The sequence below is a fragment of the Nyctereutes procyonoides genome, unplaced genomic scaffold (genome assembly GCF_905146905.1).
Source record: "Nyctereutes procyonoides isolate TBG_1078 unplaced genomic scaffold, NYPRO_anot_genome, whole genome shotgun sequence".
NCBI classification, from domain to species: Eukaryota; Metazoa; Chordata; class Mammalia; order Carnivora; family Canidae; genus Nyctereutes; species Nyctereutes procyonoides.
Window position 1 is genome coordinate 9182340 of NW_026575043.1, and position 15732 is coordinate 9198071.

The 15732-nt window shown below is 42.1% G+C and overlaps 1 protein-coding gene across 4 annotated transcripts in view; it reads right to left on the minus strand.

Moving 5' to 3' along the window:
• Positions 1 to 15732, minus strand: part of RNF144B (ring finger protein 144B) — a 172944-nt gene that overhangs the window by 48115 nt on the left and 109097 nt on the right. For all 4 annotated transcript variants that reach the window (XM_055322531.1, XM_055322530.1, XM_055322529.1 and 1 more), the window contains exon 2: positions 15003 to 15228. In XM_055322531.1, coding sequence (XP_055178506.1) covers positions 15003 to 15167 — 165 coding nt within the window. In that variant the 5' untranslated portion in view covers positions 15168 to 15228. The remainder of the gene's footprint in view (positions 1 to 15002; positions 15229 to 15732) is intronic.

Below are 15732 nucleotides of genomic sequence, written 5' to 3' on the forward strand. Positions count from 1 at the left end.
AAGCCTTAAGCAACGTCCTCCTTGACTACATTTACAAAAGAGAATTATTAGATTTAAGAAATGTGAACTCTGAGGAAGTTGAACTAACACTGAATAGGCTGAAATTGAGCCATCTTGTAATATTCAAAATTAACTTAAGTGATTTTATTCAACAACTCCACAGCAAAATCACAGTACCTTTCTACTTATAATAGAGATGATAACAAAATTATGACTATCCCTTTATGGCATAATTTTCCCCTAGTTTTTCTACTGTAAAAATGTGAATGTTGAAGCGCCTAGGTGGCTCAGTGGTTGAGCATCTGCCTTTGGCTCAGGCATGATCCTGGGATCCTACAGGGAGCCTGCTTCTCCCTTTGCCTTTGTCCCTGCTTCTCTCTCTGTGTTCACTCATGAATAAATAAATAAATAAAATCTTTTTTTAAAAAAGTGAATGTTTTTGACATAGCTAGATAAGCAAATTTCTAAAATCAGGGGGGTTTCTACATGGTGCTTACTTTTACTTTAATTGCCATAATTTGGGATCCCTGGGTGGCTCAGGGTTAAGTGTCTGCCTTTGGCTCAGGGCATGATCCCAGAGTCCCAGGGTTGAGTTCCACATCAGTCTCCCTGCATGGAGCCTGCTTCTCCCTCTGTCTGTCTCTCTGTGTCTCTCATGACACAGAGAATTATTAAATTAAAATTTTAATAAAATTAAAATAAAATTATTTTATATATAAAATAATTGCCATAATTTGAGTCAGTCTTCCTTTTCTTTCTCTTAATAAATCCACAGGCTTGCATACCTAAGACTACTCTTGACTATCTTAAAATCTATCCTTGAATGGCCAGTTCCCAAAATTTTTAAAAAGTTTGTTTGTTTGTTTATTTATTTATTTATGAAACACAGAAAGAGAAAGAGAGGGTTGGGGAAGGGGCAAAGAGAGAAAGAGAAGCTTCAAGCAGACTCCTCGCTGAGCATGGAGCCCAATATGCTTGGATCCCAGGACCCGGGAATCATGACCTGAGCCAAAACCAAGAGTCGGACGCTCCCCAGGTGTCTCTATACTGGTTTCTTAATGTGTAAACTGAAGGCTAAAAGTAAATAGGGTAAAAAAAAATAGCACCCTTGCCTTTTACATATTACATGGCACATATTTAAAGGCCTTGCTTGTCCTTCCTGGATTTTTTTTTTAATAGATGAATAAACTGAGGGTCAAAGACACTGAAAAAAAAAAAACCCTACACCCTACACCCTACATTCATGTGGCTAATAGCTCACAAACACTTACCAAAAGAGTCAAACCAAAAGGACCTCCCTCCTGGGGGTAAGGAAATGCTTCAAAACCATTGAGGCTTTTGGTTAACACAGAGTTTATGTATTTCCATGGAAATGAGGCACTGACTGCGACTAACCTCATCCCAAGAGGTGCCACGCGTATCTGAAATCCACCACTTAATCAATCCTCAATGCACTTAAATATTAAGAAAATGGAGCTTTAGAGTTAACTGAATTTTCTAGTTAGTTTGCAACCTCTGGCTTCAACTTGTCTAGATTTTTATAAGTTCCTTTTCCTATATAGCAACATCTAATCAGTGAACATAAACTGTTTTGTGTGATAATGCATCTCTCACCAACATTAGGACCAACATTATAAACATTATTGTCCATTCGTTCATGTCTCCAAAATACAATATACTTTTCTTGATAGGACTTATTTTTCTAAGCTGACAGTACTGTGAATACCATGGTGTAAAATCAGCTGAAACTATACTGGAACTGGACGAACTGCGTATTTTTTAAAGACAGATTCATGAGATGATCTTGTCTTGCTACAATTTTCTTCCTCCTTAAAAGAGGAAACATTGATTAAACAATGAGATATATACTTTTCACATCTCAGATTAGAGAAGGCAAAAAATTTGAAAATATCCAGAGTGTCAAGGAAGGGGGCTTTCCTACATGTATGATGGGAGCTGTCAACACAACAGTTTGGGAGGGCAATTTAGCAACATATCCAATTAGAATGCACATACCTTTTTATTAGGCAATTCCACTTCTAGAAAGTTTTCCTAAACAGATACAGTTTCACATTTATACAACTACAAAAAGTTTCATTTATCAGAACAAACACTTAAAAAGGTGAGTCTATATACTCTTAACATAGAAGCATGTCCACAAGACACTAACTTAAATTTGTAAAGAAAAGTTAAAGAAAAAAATATCTGTAAAGATCCCATTTCTCTATTACATGATGTGTGTGTGTGTATATATATAAATATATATATCCATCCATGTGTTTACATATTTGCACACAGAGAAGGAGTCTGGAAGGCGAACTGATCATACAATCAATATCTTGGAAGCTTTTGTTTTGTTTTAAAACCAGCACGGGGGGATCCCTGGGTGGCGCAGCGGTTTGGCGCCTGCCTTTGGCCCAGGGCACGATCCTGGAGACCCGGGATCAAATCCCACGTCGGGCTCCCGGTGCATGGAGCCTGCTTCTCCCTCTGCCTGTGTCTCTGCCTCTCTCTCTCTCTCTGTATGACTATCGTAAATAAAAAAAAAATATTTAAAACCAGCACGGGAGGTTCAATTAGTTAAGTGACTGACTCTTGATTTCTGCTCAGGCCTTGGGGTCATAAGATTGAGCCCCACATCGGGCTCCACACTGGGCATGGAGCCTGCTTAGGATTTTTTCTTTTCTTTTCTTTTTCTTTCTTTTTCTCTCTCTCTTCCTCTCTATCCCCCCGCCCCTCCTCTGCTCTCTCTCTAAAAATAAAAATCTTTTAAAAACCTAGCATATATTACTGGGTTATTATTAAGAGTTAAAGTCAGCCTTTAAAAAGGAGAGCACAAGGAAAAATAGGGTAAGAAGGAAGAAAATAAAGCAACTAAGGTTTCAACTCTATTTCTTTTTTTTTTTCTTTCAACTCTATTTCTACGTACATTCTCTAACCCCCATCAATGTACATGAAATTGGTCACCAAAACCTTCACATTTTAGCTGAAATCAGTCTGGGACCGAAAGCCCTTCTGGATTACACTGGAAGGGAGGAGAGCAATAGCCATGTGCCCTTTCCTTCTGCCTTGCCCCTGGGAGCCTTCATTTGCCTGCTGACTTTCCATTTCTATGAAAGAGAGAAACAGAGGATCTAACACCCTACACATCCCACCCGGAAATGACTGCCAACTTTGCAGAAGTAGTGGCATTAACTGGAGTAGCTCTCTGGTTCTGGCACAGTTGCTGCTACCCCAGTACTGTAGGACAGTGGTCATCAGGTGAATGATTTGCTTGGCATGGAGGGCTGAGTGGGCCTCAAAACGTGAATGCACAAACCCAGACATTTGTTACTCAAGTAAACAGGGAACTACTGTAGATCTACTTCATGATTTTTAAAGTAGGGATATTTTTTAACAACTGAGTTGGGCATCACTTTATGGATGAAATGGGTTAAAGCCCTTAGAACAATGGCTCATGCTGAATAAGGTGGATGAATGCTTGCTGCTGTCATGCAACAGTGATGGTTACTGATGCCTTTCTTCCTGGGCTTCTGCCCTCAGTGAACTTCAAGTGTGGACGGGAGGGTAAAATGGGTCTAGGTCAGATTGCTGGAATGTAAGGCAATACAGATACTTGGTTTGGTTGTTTTTTTTTTTTTTTTAAAGATTTATTTATTTGAGAACAAGAGAGAGAGAACATGAGCAGGGGGAGGGGCAAAGGGAGAGAGAGAGAAGCAGACTCCCCACTGAGCAGGGAGCCCAATGCAAGGCTTGATCCCAGGACTCTGGGATCAGGACCCAAGCCAAAGGCAGATGCTTAACCAACTGAGCCACCCAGGCACCCCTGCAATACAGATATTTGTATGAAATCTATTTGATTCCATTTTAATGCTAAATGCTTTCAGAGAAGAGCTGATCCTTTTTACACTAGGGTAGCCAATGCCACCAGGGTAAGAACTATGTTTGAGTTTTTCACCCATAAATCCCCCCAATCTAGTATTCTGCTTGACAAAGTCAGTATTTGTTGACTTGTAATTGCCCTGATCATGCAGTGAGACTTCGTTAGTTACTGAGCAAGTGACATATTGAAGGAAGAAAGAGGAAGATTCTAGAAAGTAGGAAAGACACGAAGTTGTGAGATACGTCGCATAAGAGGCAGCAGGACTTCAGCGTCAGCCCTAGGGAATATGATTCAAACAGGAGTGCGTGCAAGAATGACAGGAGTGGCATTTCGACAGCAACATTGTGAGAAATCAGACATTAGCATCCAAATACAGAAGAGGGAGAAATTGGGACATGAAACTAATTTTCATACTCCAGACGTCAGAGTTGCAGTCTGCCATAATAAATACTGCATATGTGGGTGAGGGGAGTGTTCTCCAAGCTCTCAACAGCCCCCTTCCTTCCTCTTATTCATTTGCTCCCTTCCAGACAATTCTGTACTCTGCGCCAGAGCCATCCTCCCTCCCTCCCTCCCCCATATCCAAACAAAGCCCTTCAGTGGCTCCCTCATGCTCTTTAACAAGGTATACAAGACCCTCCCCAACGTCACTCTCCAATCTCATGCCCAAGCACCTCCATGCCCCCCACAGTATGTTCCAGGGACGTCTCTTGGCTCAGCACTGCAGGATGCCACTCTTCCTTGGCTCTGTGTCTTCACATGTGGCTGCCCCTCCTCCCTGTGGCCCTCTTCCTATCCATAGCCTCACCAACACTGCCATCAAGCAACCTCCTGGTCCCCTCTTGGTCTCAGCCACTCAGGAAACCTTCCCTGACCTCCCCAAGTCTACTTTAGGTGGCTTCCCTTGCACTCCCACAGCACACTGTACTTCCCTCATCAGGGGTCTGCTTCCCACGGGTGAAGTGGACTGGTTATGCCTATCCACACAGCGCTGTGGCTGGGATGTGGCAGTTACCAAATGGAGGAGTAGAATCAGGATTCAAATGAGAACTGACTGAGGCACCTGGGTGGCTCAGTCAGTTAAGCATCTGCCTTCAGCTCAGGTATGGCCTCAGGGTCCTGGGATCAAGCTCCCGGCTCAGCAGGGAGTCTGCTTCTCCTTCTGCCCCTCTCCTACTTGTGTGCCCCTCTCTCTCTCTCTCTCTAATAAAGAAATAAATAAATAAATTTTTAGAAAAAAAGATAAGAATAGACTTACAGGAAATTGGAATAAACATACAACTACAAAAAAATAAACAGGAAAGCTTTGGTGACTCAGTACGTGTAAGGGAAAGTTTTCTCACTGTATTCCCACTTGTGTCTGCTTTCTGGTCATGGTTTGCACATTTGGCCAGCCTATCATATTCTGATACGTGGTTTGAAAAATTAAACTTTGGCAAGGTAGGCTGTGGAGAAAAAAAAAAAAAGTCTCCACAACACACCAACACATTGCCAATGTACCATCTTTTTATAACCTTCTTTGTGAAAAAGAAATTAAATCTTGTTCCTTATTCTAGTACCACCCCCCTACCCTGAGACCATATGCTTTCCTAAGAGAATACAGAAATGCCTGAAGTACTTGTTCAACTTATGATCAAAGTCAAGAATGTTGTGCAAATAAAGCTTGTTCCAAAAGCTTGTGTTAACAAAAGGGGTGGTGGGGGGAGAAATGAAGTGCTATTTATTAATATCCCCACAATGGATGGAGTACTGTGAGAGAATTTTTAATGAGCAATCTTGTCCTAACAATAAGATAAGCCTCATTCAAATAATACAGAGCTAGTGAGTAGAATAAAAATTAGATTTCAACCAGTTTTGTTCTGGAGAGCAGAACCAGGTTGGAAATAGGTTTCAAATGTATACAGAAGAAGAGATAGCTTAGAATTTAAAATTCTGTAGAGGTTCTTGGGTGGCTTGGTCAGCTGAGCATCCTACTCTTGATTTTGGCTCAAGTCATGATCTCAGGGTTGTATGATGGAGCCCCAAGCCGGGATCCATTCTCAGCAAGGAGTCTGCTGGGAATTCTACCTCTCCTTCTCCCTCTGCTCCTCCTCCGCACATGCATGTTTCGCCCTCTCTCTCTTTCTCAAATGAATAAATAAATCTTAAAAAGAGAGAGAGAGAGAGAGAGAGAGAAATTCTGTACTTGAATAGCCAGTGTCATGGTATGTCCCAATCCCGGAAGTTTTCAAGCAAAATCTCGATGATCACACTAAAATTAGTAAACAGCTATGTACACACTAGCTTCATTCCAGGCACTGGACTACATGCTTTCTCCATATTATCTATTGCAACCTTCTCTATAACCTTAGATGATTTATTATCATCCCTATATTCTTAGATGATTTATTATCATCCCTATATTCTATAAAAGAAAATGAAGCCTGAGACTACCCAAACACGAGTGGCTACCACTCACTGGTTCCACGCCACTATCACCTCTGGTCTGGATTACTGTATTTATCTTTTAACTCTCCCTGCTTTCATCCTTGCCCCTGCAGTTAACTCTCTATGCAGCAGCCAAGGTGGCTGTGATGGTTAATTTTATGTGTCAACTTGACCAGGCTACAGGATGCCCAGATATTGGGTTGCAACATAATTTCTAGGTGGATCTATGAGAGTGTTTCCAGATGAGACTAGTATTGAAATTGGTAGACAGAGGAAAGTAAACTGCCTCCCCATGTGGGTGGGCCTCACCCAATCAGTTGAGGGACTGAACAAACTCACACGGCAGAGGGAGTATTCATTCTTTCCACCTGACCGCATGAGCTAAGACACTAGTTTTCTCCTGCCCTCAGCCTGGAACACACCAGTGATTCTCCTGAGGCTAGGCTCCAGCTTGTAGGGAGATCAGGAAACTTCACCTCCATAATTGTATGAGCCGCTAAAATACAGTTAAATCATGCTACTTTGTGGATTAAAGCCCTCCAAAGGCTTCTGTCCTCACATGAGACTAAGGCCAAAATCCTTACTATAGCCTGCAGGGTCCTCCAGACAGACCACTACCTCTCTGATGTCATCTCCTACTGTCTCCCTTTGGAGAGACATACACACATTGACCTTTCGCTATACCTGAATGCCACACACAATCCCAGTTGAGGACCTCCATACTGCTCCCCTCTCCCAAAAACTCTTTTGCCAGATATCTATACAGCTTTTTTCTCCTGTCCTCCAGGTCTCTAAGGAATACCTTACCAGCAAGACTTCCATGACCATCCAACGCATAGCAGAAACACCCCCCCACAACCCCTGCTGGCTCCTGCAGGCCTACTATCCCCCACACCGTGCTTTGTCTTAACTCAGAGCCTCTATCAACAACTGACTTGCATGTCTGCTTGTCAGTATCTGTGCTTTGCACCAAAATCTGAGCTATCTGAAAACCAGGCCTTGATCTGATCATTCACCACTAGACCTTAACCCTCAGAAATATACAGGGCACAATAAATATTTTTGTATATGCTGAATTAATGGTGCCCAAGTAACCAGATTTGAGACCCAGTCTTGCAGATGCCAAACCATACTGGCATCCAGAAAGAGGAGCCACAGTGGAGTCACTCAGCCCAAAGAGTGTGGTTTCCTTTTGCTGCTCTTTGCTTTTGCCACATTTTGCCTTGAGTGAGTGAGTGGTGAGCGCTGGGCATGGATGAGATCATGGGGCCAGAAAGCCAACTCCTCCTTGAGTCATCCCACTCCATTTCTCATGCTGTTTCCATTTGTTCCCACTTCTCAGATGCTATCTATCCTGCAGTGGCTCCCTCCTCCCTCGGTGGTGGGAAAATACAGGACTAAAATTTGCATTTCAAATCAGCGACTTGACTGATAAATACAAAGTTTCGTGGCAAATACAAAGCATCATCAGAACTCTTGAGTTTAAGTGGTGAGAATATTGAAGTCCTTTACAAACAGTGACAGACGAGGCCACTGAAAACCTGAGAGAGAAATTCACTCTATCCATAAGACTAACCTTACAAACCTTTAGTATCAGAAACCAACAGGAGGGCGCCTGGCTCAGTCAGTTAAGCTGTCTGCCTTCGGCTCAGGTCATGATCCCAAGGGTCCTGGTATGGAGCCTGCATCAGGGTCCTTGCTCTGCAGGGAGTCTGCTTTTCCCTCTCCCTCCCACTCCCCCTGCTTGTGCTCTTTCTCTCTGTCAAACAAATAATATCTTAAAAAAAAAAAAAAAACCAACAGGATAAGGAAGGGCTTAACACTGGCAGCATTTACTTCTGTCCATTTAATGTACTAGAAAACAGCAGAATGCAGAGAACTGGAGAATTTGAAAGCTTCAGGAAGGGCTGGCAGGTCAGGACCAGAGGGCGGGACAAAAGATTTTCCTGACGTTGCTGGCATACGATGCCTCATTATTTCTTGCAGTTCCAGAGAGTTCTCAATAAAAAATACTTAAACTAACACTAGACTATATACATAGCAAGCCAACAAGTTATTCCATTACTGGGGGTAAGCAGTTTTGAAATAAATGGTAGCTTGAGACATTTTCATACAATGTCCTACATGCATCAGAAATGTGCTTATCTATTCACTCTTATGATTTGAGGTTTTGTTTATTGTTATTTTTATTTTAATTCCGATAAGTTAACATACAGTGTTACATCAGTTTCAGGTGTACAATAGAGTGATTCAACACCTCCATACATTACTCAGCGCTTGTCATAGTAAGTACACTCTGAATTCCCTTCATTTCCCCCATCCCCCACCCCTCTGGTAGCCATCTGTTGGTTCTCTATAGTCAAAAGTCTATTTCTTGGCTTATCTCTTTTTTTCCTTTGTTCATTTGTTTTGTTTAATAAATTCCACATAGGAGTAACATCATATGGTATTTGTCTTGCTCTCACTGACTTATTTCACTTAGCATTATACTCTCTAGATCTACCCATGTTGTAGTCAATGGAAAGATTTCATTCTCTTTATGACTAAATAATATTTCACATATATACATACATACATACACACAAACACACACGCCCCACATCTTCTTTATCCATTCATCTATCAGTGGACACTTGGACTACTTCTATAGTTTAGGTATTATAAATAACGCCTCAATAAACATAGGGTACATATCCTCTTGAATTAGTGTTTTCATACCCTTTGGGTAAACACCCTCTTTTATTTACTTTCAAAGTTGTATTGCTTTTCCTCTAAAACCTACTTTCACCTCTTCAGTTGAAGCACCCAGCCATCAGCCAACCTTTGGACAAGTCCAAGAGACAAATCTCTCTCTATATCCTAATTGCTAGTCTGTGGGTATCTCATAAGGTTGAAATCACCTATATATAACTATCTTTTTATAAAAGGCTAACGAGGGAGGCAGTCAAGTCTTCACAGGATTCCCCTTCTCTAAAACAGTTACTGAAAACCAGAACAGCTCAGCATACTGACAAAACTTAGGAAAGAAAGGAGTAACGAGACGCCAACTTACAAGAGACCTGCCACTGCGCGAGCCCCTGTACTGGAGTTCCCACCTGATGCTTCCTACGACCCTCTGAGATTGGTACACTCCTCCCATACCTCTCTCCACCCTCCAGGTGAGGACACGAAGTTTCAGAGAAGCCAAAGATCTTGCATACAGTCACACTCATTGATGGCAAAGCCTGAACGTGAGCTGGGATCTTCCTACCTCCAAATATGCTAACCACCACACTGCCCTGGAAAGAAAAAAATGGAGGTGGTAGTAGAAAAACACCATTCCTTCTGAAATCCCAATGTGGACGTGAGTTAGAATCCAGGAAAAGAACTACCGCAGGTTCTCTGCTTCATTTGAAAGTTACCAGCCTGTGTGAGTGCACATGCGTGCACAGGTACACACACACACACGTGCGCGCGCGCCAGTGCACGCACACAGCAACTCTTTCCAAACTGTAAATGTCTCCTGGGCTGTATGTGGGCTTTTCATAAAGGTCACTCAACAGGGCCCAAGGAAAAGAAGGGCTTGGTCTAAAAAGTTTTATGTTTCCTCTCACTTTTTTAAACATTGGAAAATCCATTTGGCTCAGAGAAATGAATAGTAAAAGGAGTTCTAACTACTTGGAGCCAACAAAATGTAATGGAAAAAAGGCAAGAATATGGCTGGACATTATTTTCTTTTTGCTCAGCACATCCTGTCTATAATCTGAAAGGTAAATAGGCCATGCCCAACATACCGACTCTTTTCAGGTGAAATTATCTAGGTTATAAAAACAAGCAACAACTGTGTTTCCATTATTCTTTAATTCATGGCTGAGGGAAATAGCTTCCAAACTAAATCTGAGAGGCAAAAATTGCTCACCAGGGAACAAACCCATAAATTTTCCCTCCTTTGATAACTGACTTTAGTGAATTTTTTTTTCTTCCACTTGAATTAGAATTGTGTGGTTATTATCTGAAAGAGTGTGTTGCAAATGCCAGGAAAGGAAATTTTGAATTTTCATGTTTGGGTTATTTAAATCCACAGGAGAGAGGGAGAGAGACAGAGTTTTTGCATATCATTAGTTAGTAGACTACCATCCCTGAGATATTTAACCTTCAAGTGCAAGAACAAGTAATTTTGCAACTCTCCCCATAATCCCTAAATATCAACTTCTTTGGCTCCATAATGCACCTAGTGATCTCTGAGTTCAGTCAGGCTAATGAGAACTATGACCATTTCTGTCCTGTATAGTTAGCCTTCCTTGCTTTATACTACACTTTTCTTCTGCATATTAAAGCTGAGCAAATAGTCTTACAGAAGCCACCACTGGAAACAGCACACACAAAGTTTCCTTTAACAAGAAAGTAGCTATGCTGATGGATTATCTGAAGCAACATCCATCACATTCTGTTCTCTAGATGTCATTTAAATCAAGAATTACCTACATGTAATGATTTAAGGCAGCATTCTCTGGCACACAAATTGTGGAGAAGCTAATGGGTGGGTGTTCCACTAAAAAGATGGCATGGTCAAATGGAAATGCCTCTTCAGAAGTTAAACGGGGTCCCCCAGCTTTTCTTTTAACCACAAGATTTCACAGAGCCTACAGAGTGCATTATGTGCCTTCCAAAAAAGGAAGGGAGAACATACCAGTTTCTGAGCTAATTTGATTATGGAACACTTTATTCAAGGGCTACCTCTGTTTTACAGAGCTGAAGGTCCACAGAACACACGTGGGCTGGGGCAGACCTCCCTAAAGACACGGAATCTCCCTAGAGGAGATCTCCCTAAAGATAGGGAATGAGCTGGCTCATTTTCATGGTCAAGTCAGACACTCCACCTCTATCCGTACTGCTCTCCCAGAGCCCGCTGATCTTGGGAACAAAATATTTAAGCTCACAGCAACATGGTCAGGGATACTTCTTAGAGAAAACAGGGCAAAGATAAAAATTTATAAAAAGCTTTACTGAATCTATGTAAGTACACTGTATCCAGGAGGAGGACCTTTCATTTGGTCATTCTCCTAATGAGGAGGGCAGAGAGAACTATCTTAGCAAAACTCTTTAAAATACACAGTATGCGCAAGAAGTCTTTCCTAGCCAATAATTAGGAGATGTCATCCAGTCATATTTAAAGTTGGAAATTAGTAGTATATGGCCTATTAAAAAATGTCACAAGGGCCACCTGAGTGCTCAGTGGGTTAAGCATCTGCCTTTGGCTCAGGTCATGATCTCAGGGTCCTGGGATCGAGCCCCACATTGGGCTCCCTGCTCAGCAGGGAGTCTGCTTCTCTCTCTCCCCCTCTGCTCCTCCTCCTCCACTCACGCTGTCTCTTGCTTTCTCTCTCAAATAGAGTATCTTCAAAAAAAAGTCACAAATTTCTTTTCAGCCTTAAAAACACAAAAAACACTTGGTATCTTTAATATCAATATTGAATATCTAATATTTCAGTGCAAACTAAAATCTGGGGGATCAGGCACATTCTTTAATAGTTTTTTAAAAGAAGGAATAAAAGGTCTAAACAATAAAAAGTTAGAGTAGCATTTCAGGTGAGTCTGATATCAGTTGCCAATTTATAGACAATAATGTAATCAAATACACGCAGCTAACTATTATTTTGGTAGATCACAGGGAATGATGGGCTATCAGGAAGGTTAATGTTTATAAGGCACAAAAAGTTCCAGACTTGGAGAGATATCAAAAACACCAAGCCATCTGACTTTCTACTTTGGAGCACTCCCCAACAATGAGGAAGTATGATTGCAGAGGACAGGATAATCTAATTGTGCTAACTCCTACCTCCAGATTACCAAAGGAGAACCGAGAAGCCGCTGTGTTGTCTTTAACTGGGAACCAAGATCTATTGCGACAATCCTTGGGAGGGTGTCAGATACCACCTCTGCGTGTGTACTTCTCTACCCGACGCTGATGCACAAACCTGAATCCTGAACCATGAAGTCTCATCGCGAAAACTGAATTCTATATCCTGCTTTTTTGAACATCAGTAACCCTGAGACAGAAATTTCCATCCCGCCTTTAACCAAACGTTGCTTGTGACTCATGCATTTCAAGGATTAGGCAAGGGTCCGAAACATATGGGAGAAAGTCAGAGAAATAATGCCTTTCGAAGCACAGCACTGGGCAGCACAGCAAGACCAAAGGAAGCTGAAGCCCCCCTTGGCTGACAAGGTCACTTCCTTAAGCAACACACGCTGATAGAAGAGGAAGAGCCAGTACAGATGTCACCATGGCCTCCTCCTGATGCCCTACTCGACCTGCAACATCCCCTGCCTGTTTGCCACCTCCCTCACCCCACTGTTTTTTCTCTGAGCCCTATTACTCAAGCCCATATAACTCACCCATTTATTCTGTTTATTGTTTATTATGCAACCGCCTTTGATGAGATACAGCTCCTAAGATCTTGCAAGGATCTCTGCTGGGTTTTGTTTCTGAAACTGGGAAGTCCCAGTGCCTAGAACAGTTGCTGGGACACGGGTCCTGCTCAGTGGGGGCTCCATGATTAAATGAATAAACACTACTACTCGTGGTCATCTTTGGATCTCAGCATTGGAGACATAAGGGAAGGATTTTAGTCACTTTCCTTTTTTTACCTAAAAAAGTCATTCCAAGGCTTCTCCCTACCTTAATCCTCAATCAAAAAAAAATAATTTTTTAAATTGCTATAAACAAGCTTGAGAACATTTTGTGTTGATTAGATTAGCTAACAAAAAAAAAAAAAAAGCCCACCGAGATGAGGCAAAATTTATTTCACCTTAACTTATCTGCTTTTGTTTTATTTTCTTTTTTATAGTATGCTTAGGAAACACGCCTCTTAATAAATAATTCTACTTCCTTAATGACTGGTTTCTCCCCTTCCCCTTGATGTAAGCACTGGTCACTGTAACTGAACAACTCAACTTCCCTCTCAAGTCAGGGCATTAAACCCACAACTGCCTGGGGATTATTAAGCTTTTTGTATAATAAACATTAACAGTCTGCCCACATAAGACCTACCAAAGCATAGATAAATGGTAAATATTTTAACCTGGGCATCAGGCCTCTCCCATCCTGAGATGCCAGCATGCGTCCTACATGACTCTGAATCCATCCTCAGGTTAAAAGGGTAGTTGATTCAAATACGTATAGGAGAGACAGGTAATAAAAACAGGGGAAGGGCACCTGAGTGGTACAGTCAACTGAGCCTCGGACTCTTGGTTTTGGCTCAGGTTATGATCTCAGGGTCATGGCATCGAGTCCCACGTCCAGCTCCGCAGCTCAGCAGGGAGTCTGCTTGGGGTTCTCTCCCTTTTGTGCTCTCCCCACTCACATGCTTTCTCTCTTTCCTTCTTTAAAATAAAGAAAAATAAATCTTTATATATTATATATATGGAGAGAGGGAGGGAGAGAGGAAGGGAGGGAGGGAAGATCATCTATTTCTGGGCCTATGAATACAGAGAAGCTACATCTTACCACTTTTTCATTTTCTCATGAAATTTCACAACTGGGAATCCAAACAAAAATGTGTTGAGCCCAGACGTGGCCCATGAGCATCAATTTGCAACTCTTGTTTGAAGCCTCAGGTCAGAGATCACTGCCACCAGTATGTCCGTCCCACCTCCAGGTGGGTGAGACATTCTTTTGATATGCTATATCTAGCTTCCCCTGATCCCACTAAACTTGTATGGCTCCTTCAATGTGTCCATCCTCCAAATTGGAAGTATCTCATTCACTGCTACATTCCCAACATCCAGCAGAGTGCCTGGCATACAGCAGGAGCTCAAAAGATTTCTAAATAAATGGAAATTTGAATAATACCGCTTGAGTTCATGCTTCCAGTAGCCACTTTGAATTCAACAGTCTGTTTCCCATCTTCACACCTTAACCAACCAATCTTCAGGGAAATGTGCAATGAGGGTCAGAGACATTAATACCAAGTGTCAAACTAAAAGAGACAAGCCCATCCCTGGAGTTCTACAGGGTTCTCTTGATTATGAAGAATAGGTACCATTCAGCATATTGTAAAAATAGAAAAAAAGAGAGATATGACAAAGTAAAAGAATTATATATCATGTGCTTTGTAGGAGATGAGCAAGTATAGGAAAGAAAATTCAGTAAAAATTGCTACCTGATTTCTCCCTCACTCAGAATATCTGATAAACTCCTTACAGATGGTAGTTAACTAAGGCATGTTAAAAATATTTCTGTTTTGGGGCACCTGGGTGGTTGAGTGGTTGAGTGTCTGCCTTCGGCTCAGGGCATGATCCTGGGTCCTGGGATCAAGTCCCACATCGGGCCCCCTGCAGGGAACCTGCTTCTCCCTCTGCCTGTGTCTCTGCCTCTCTCTGTGTGCCTCTCATGAATACATAAATAAAATCTTTTTTAAAAATTTCTATTTTGTTCTTGCCTAGTACTTAAGAACAGATTCTGCTTATTTAACCAAGCATTAAATTTCACAGATACATTATCCTTTGCCTAAAAAACAGTGACGGTCAGATTTACCATTTAAGATACTATTTGGAAACCGATCCAAACGTGGTTTTCCCTCCCAAACAGGAGCCTGTTGTAGCAAACCCTGACTTCTCAGAAAGCCACAGAAACCTATCCTGTACATTTTCTCATTCTCCCCTTTTGCATTTCCTCATGCTCATGATGACAGCATCAAGGAAAACTCACAGCGGTACAGAAGATGCACCGGCATTCCTGGAGTGTGGTCATCTTGTCCAGGGACTGTTCACACAGGCAGAGTTTGCAAGTGACGAGGGGGGCTGGAGCCAGGTCTCCTGGCATCGGATTTTCCGTGGTCATGGTGAGATAGTGGAGCCTACCAATGGAGCCCATCCACCTGTCCTCAGCGTTCTTCAGTTTCCTTGATCTCTGCGTTCTTCAGTTTCCTCGGTCTCTGCAAGAAGCAGAAAATATGATATTCATTCACACAGTTGTTGTTTAACCAACACACCTGAAAACCAACAGAGCAAACCTTCACCTTCTCTGATGTCTAGTGCACAACAAAGGCATTTCTGAGAACCATGGGCTACAGAGCTTACCACCTTGGCAAGGTGTTCCTGAAGTCCTGACATTTATTTATTTTTACGATTTTACTTATTTATTCATAAGAGGCAGAGGGAGAAGCAGACACCCTGAGGCGAGCCTGATGCAGGACTCAATCCCAGGATCCCGGGATCATGCACTGAGCTGAAGGCAAATGTTCAACCACTGAGCCACTCAGATGCCCCTGGAGTCCTGACATTTAAAGTGACCTCACCATCTAGAGGTGCCTGAGTGAGTAGCCCAGTCAGTTAAACTTCTGCCTTCAGCTCAGGTCATGACCCCAAAGTCCTGGGATCAAGGCCCACATTGGGCTCCCTGCTTAGCAGGGAAGCATGCTTCTCCCTCTCCCTCTGCC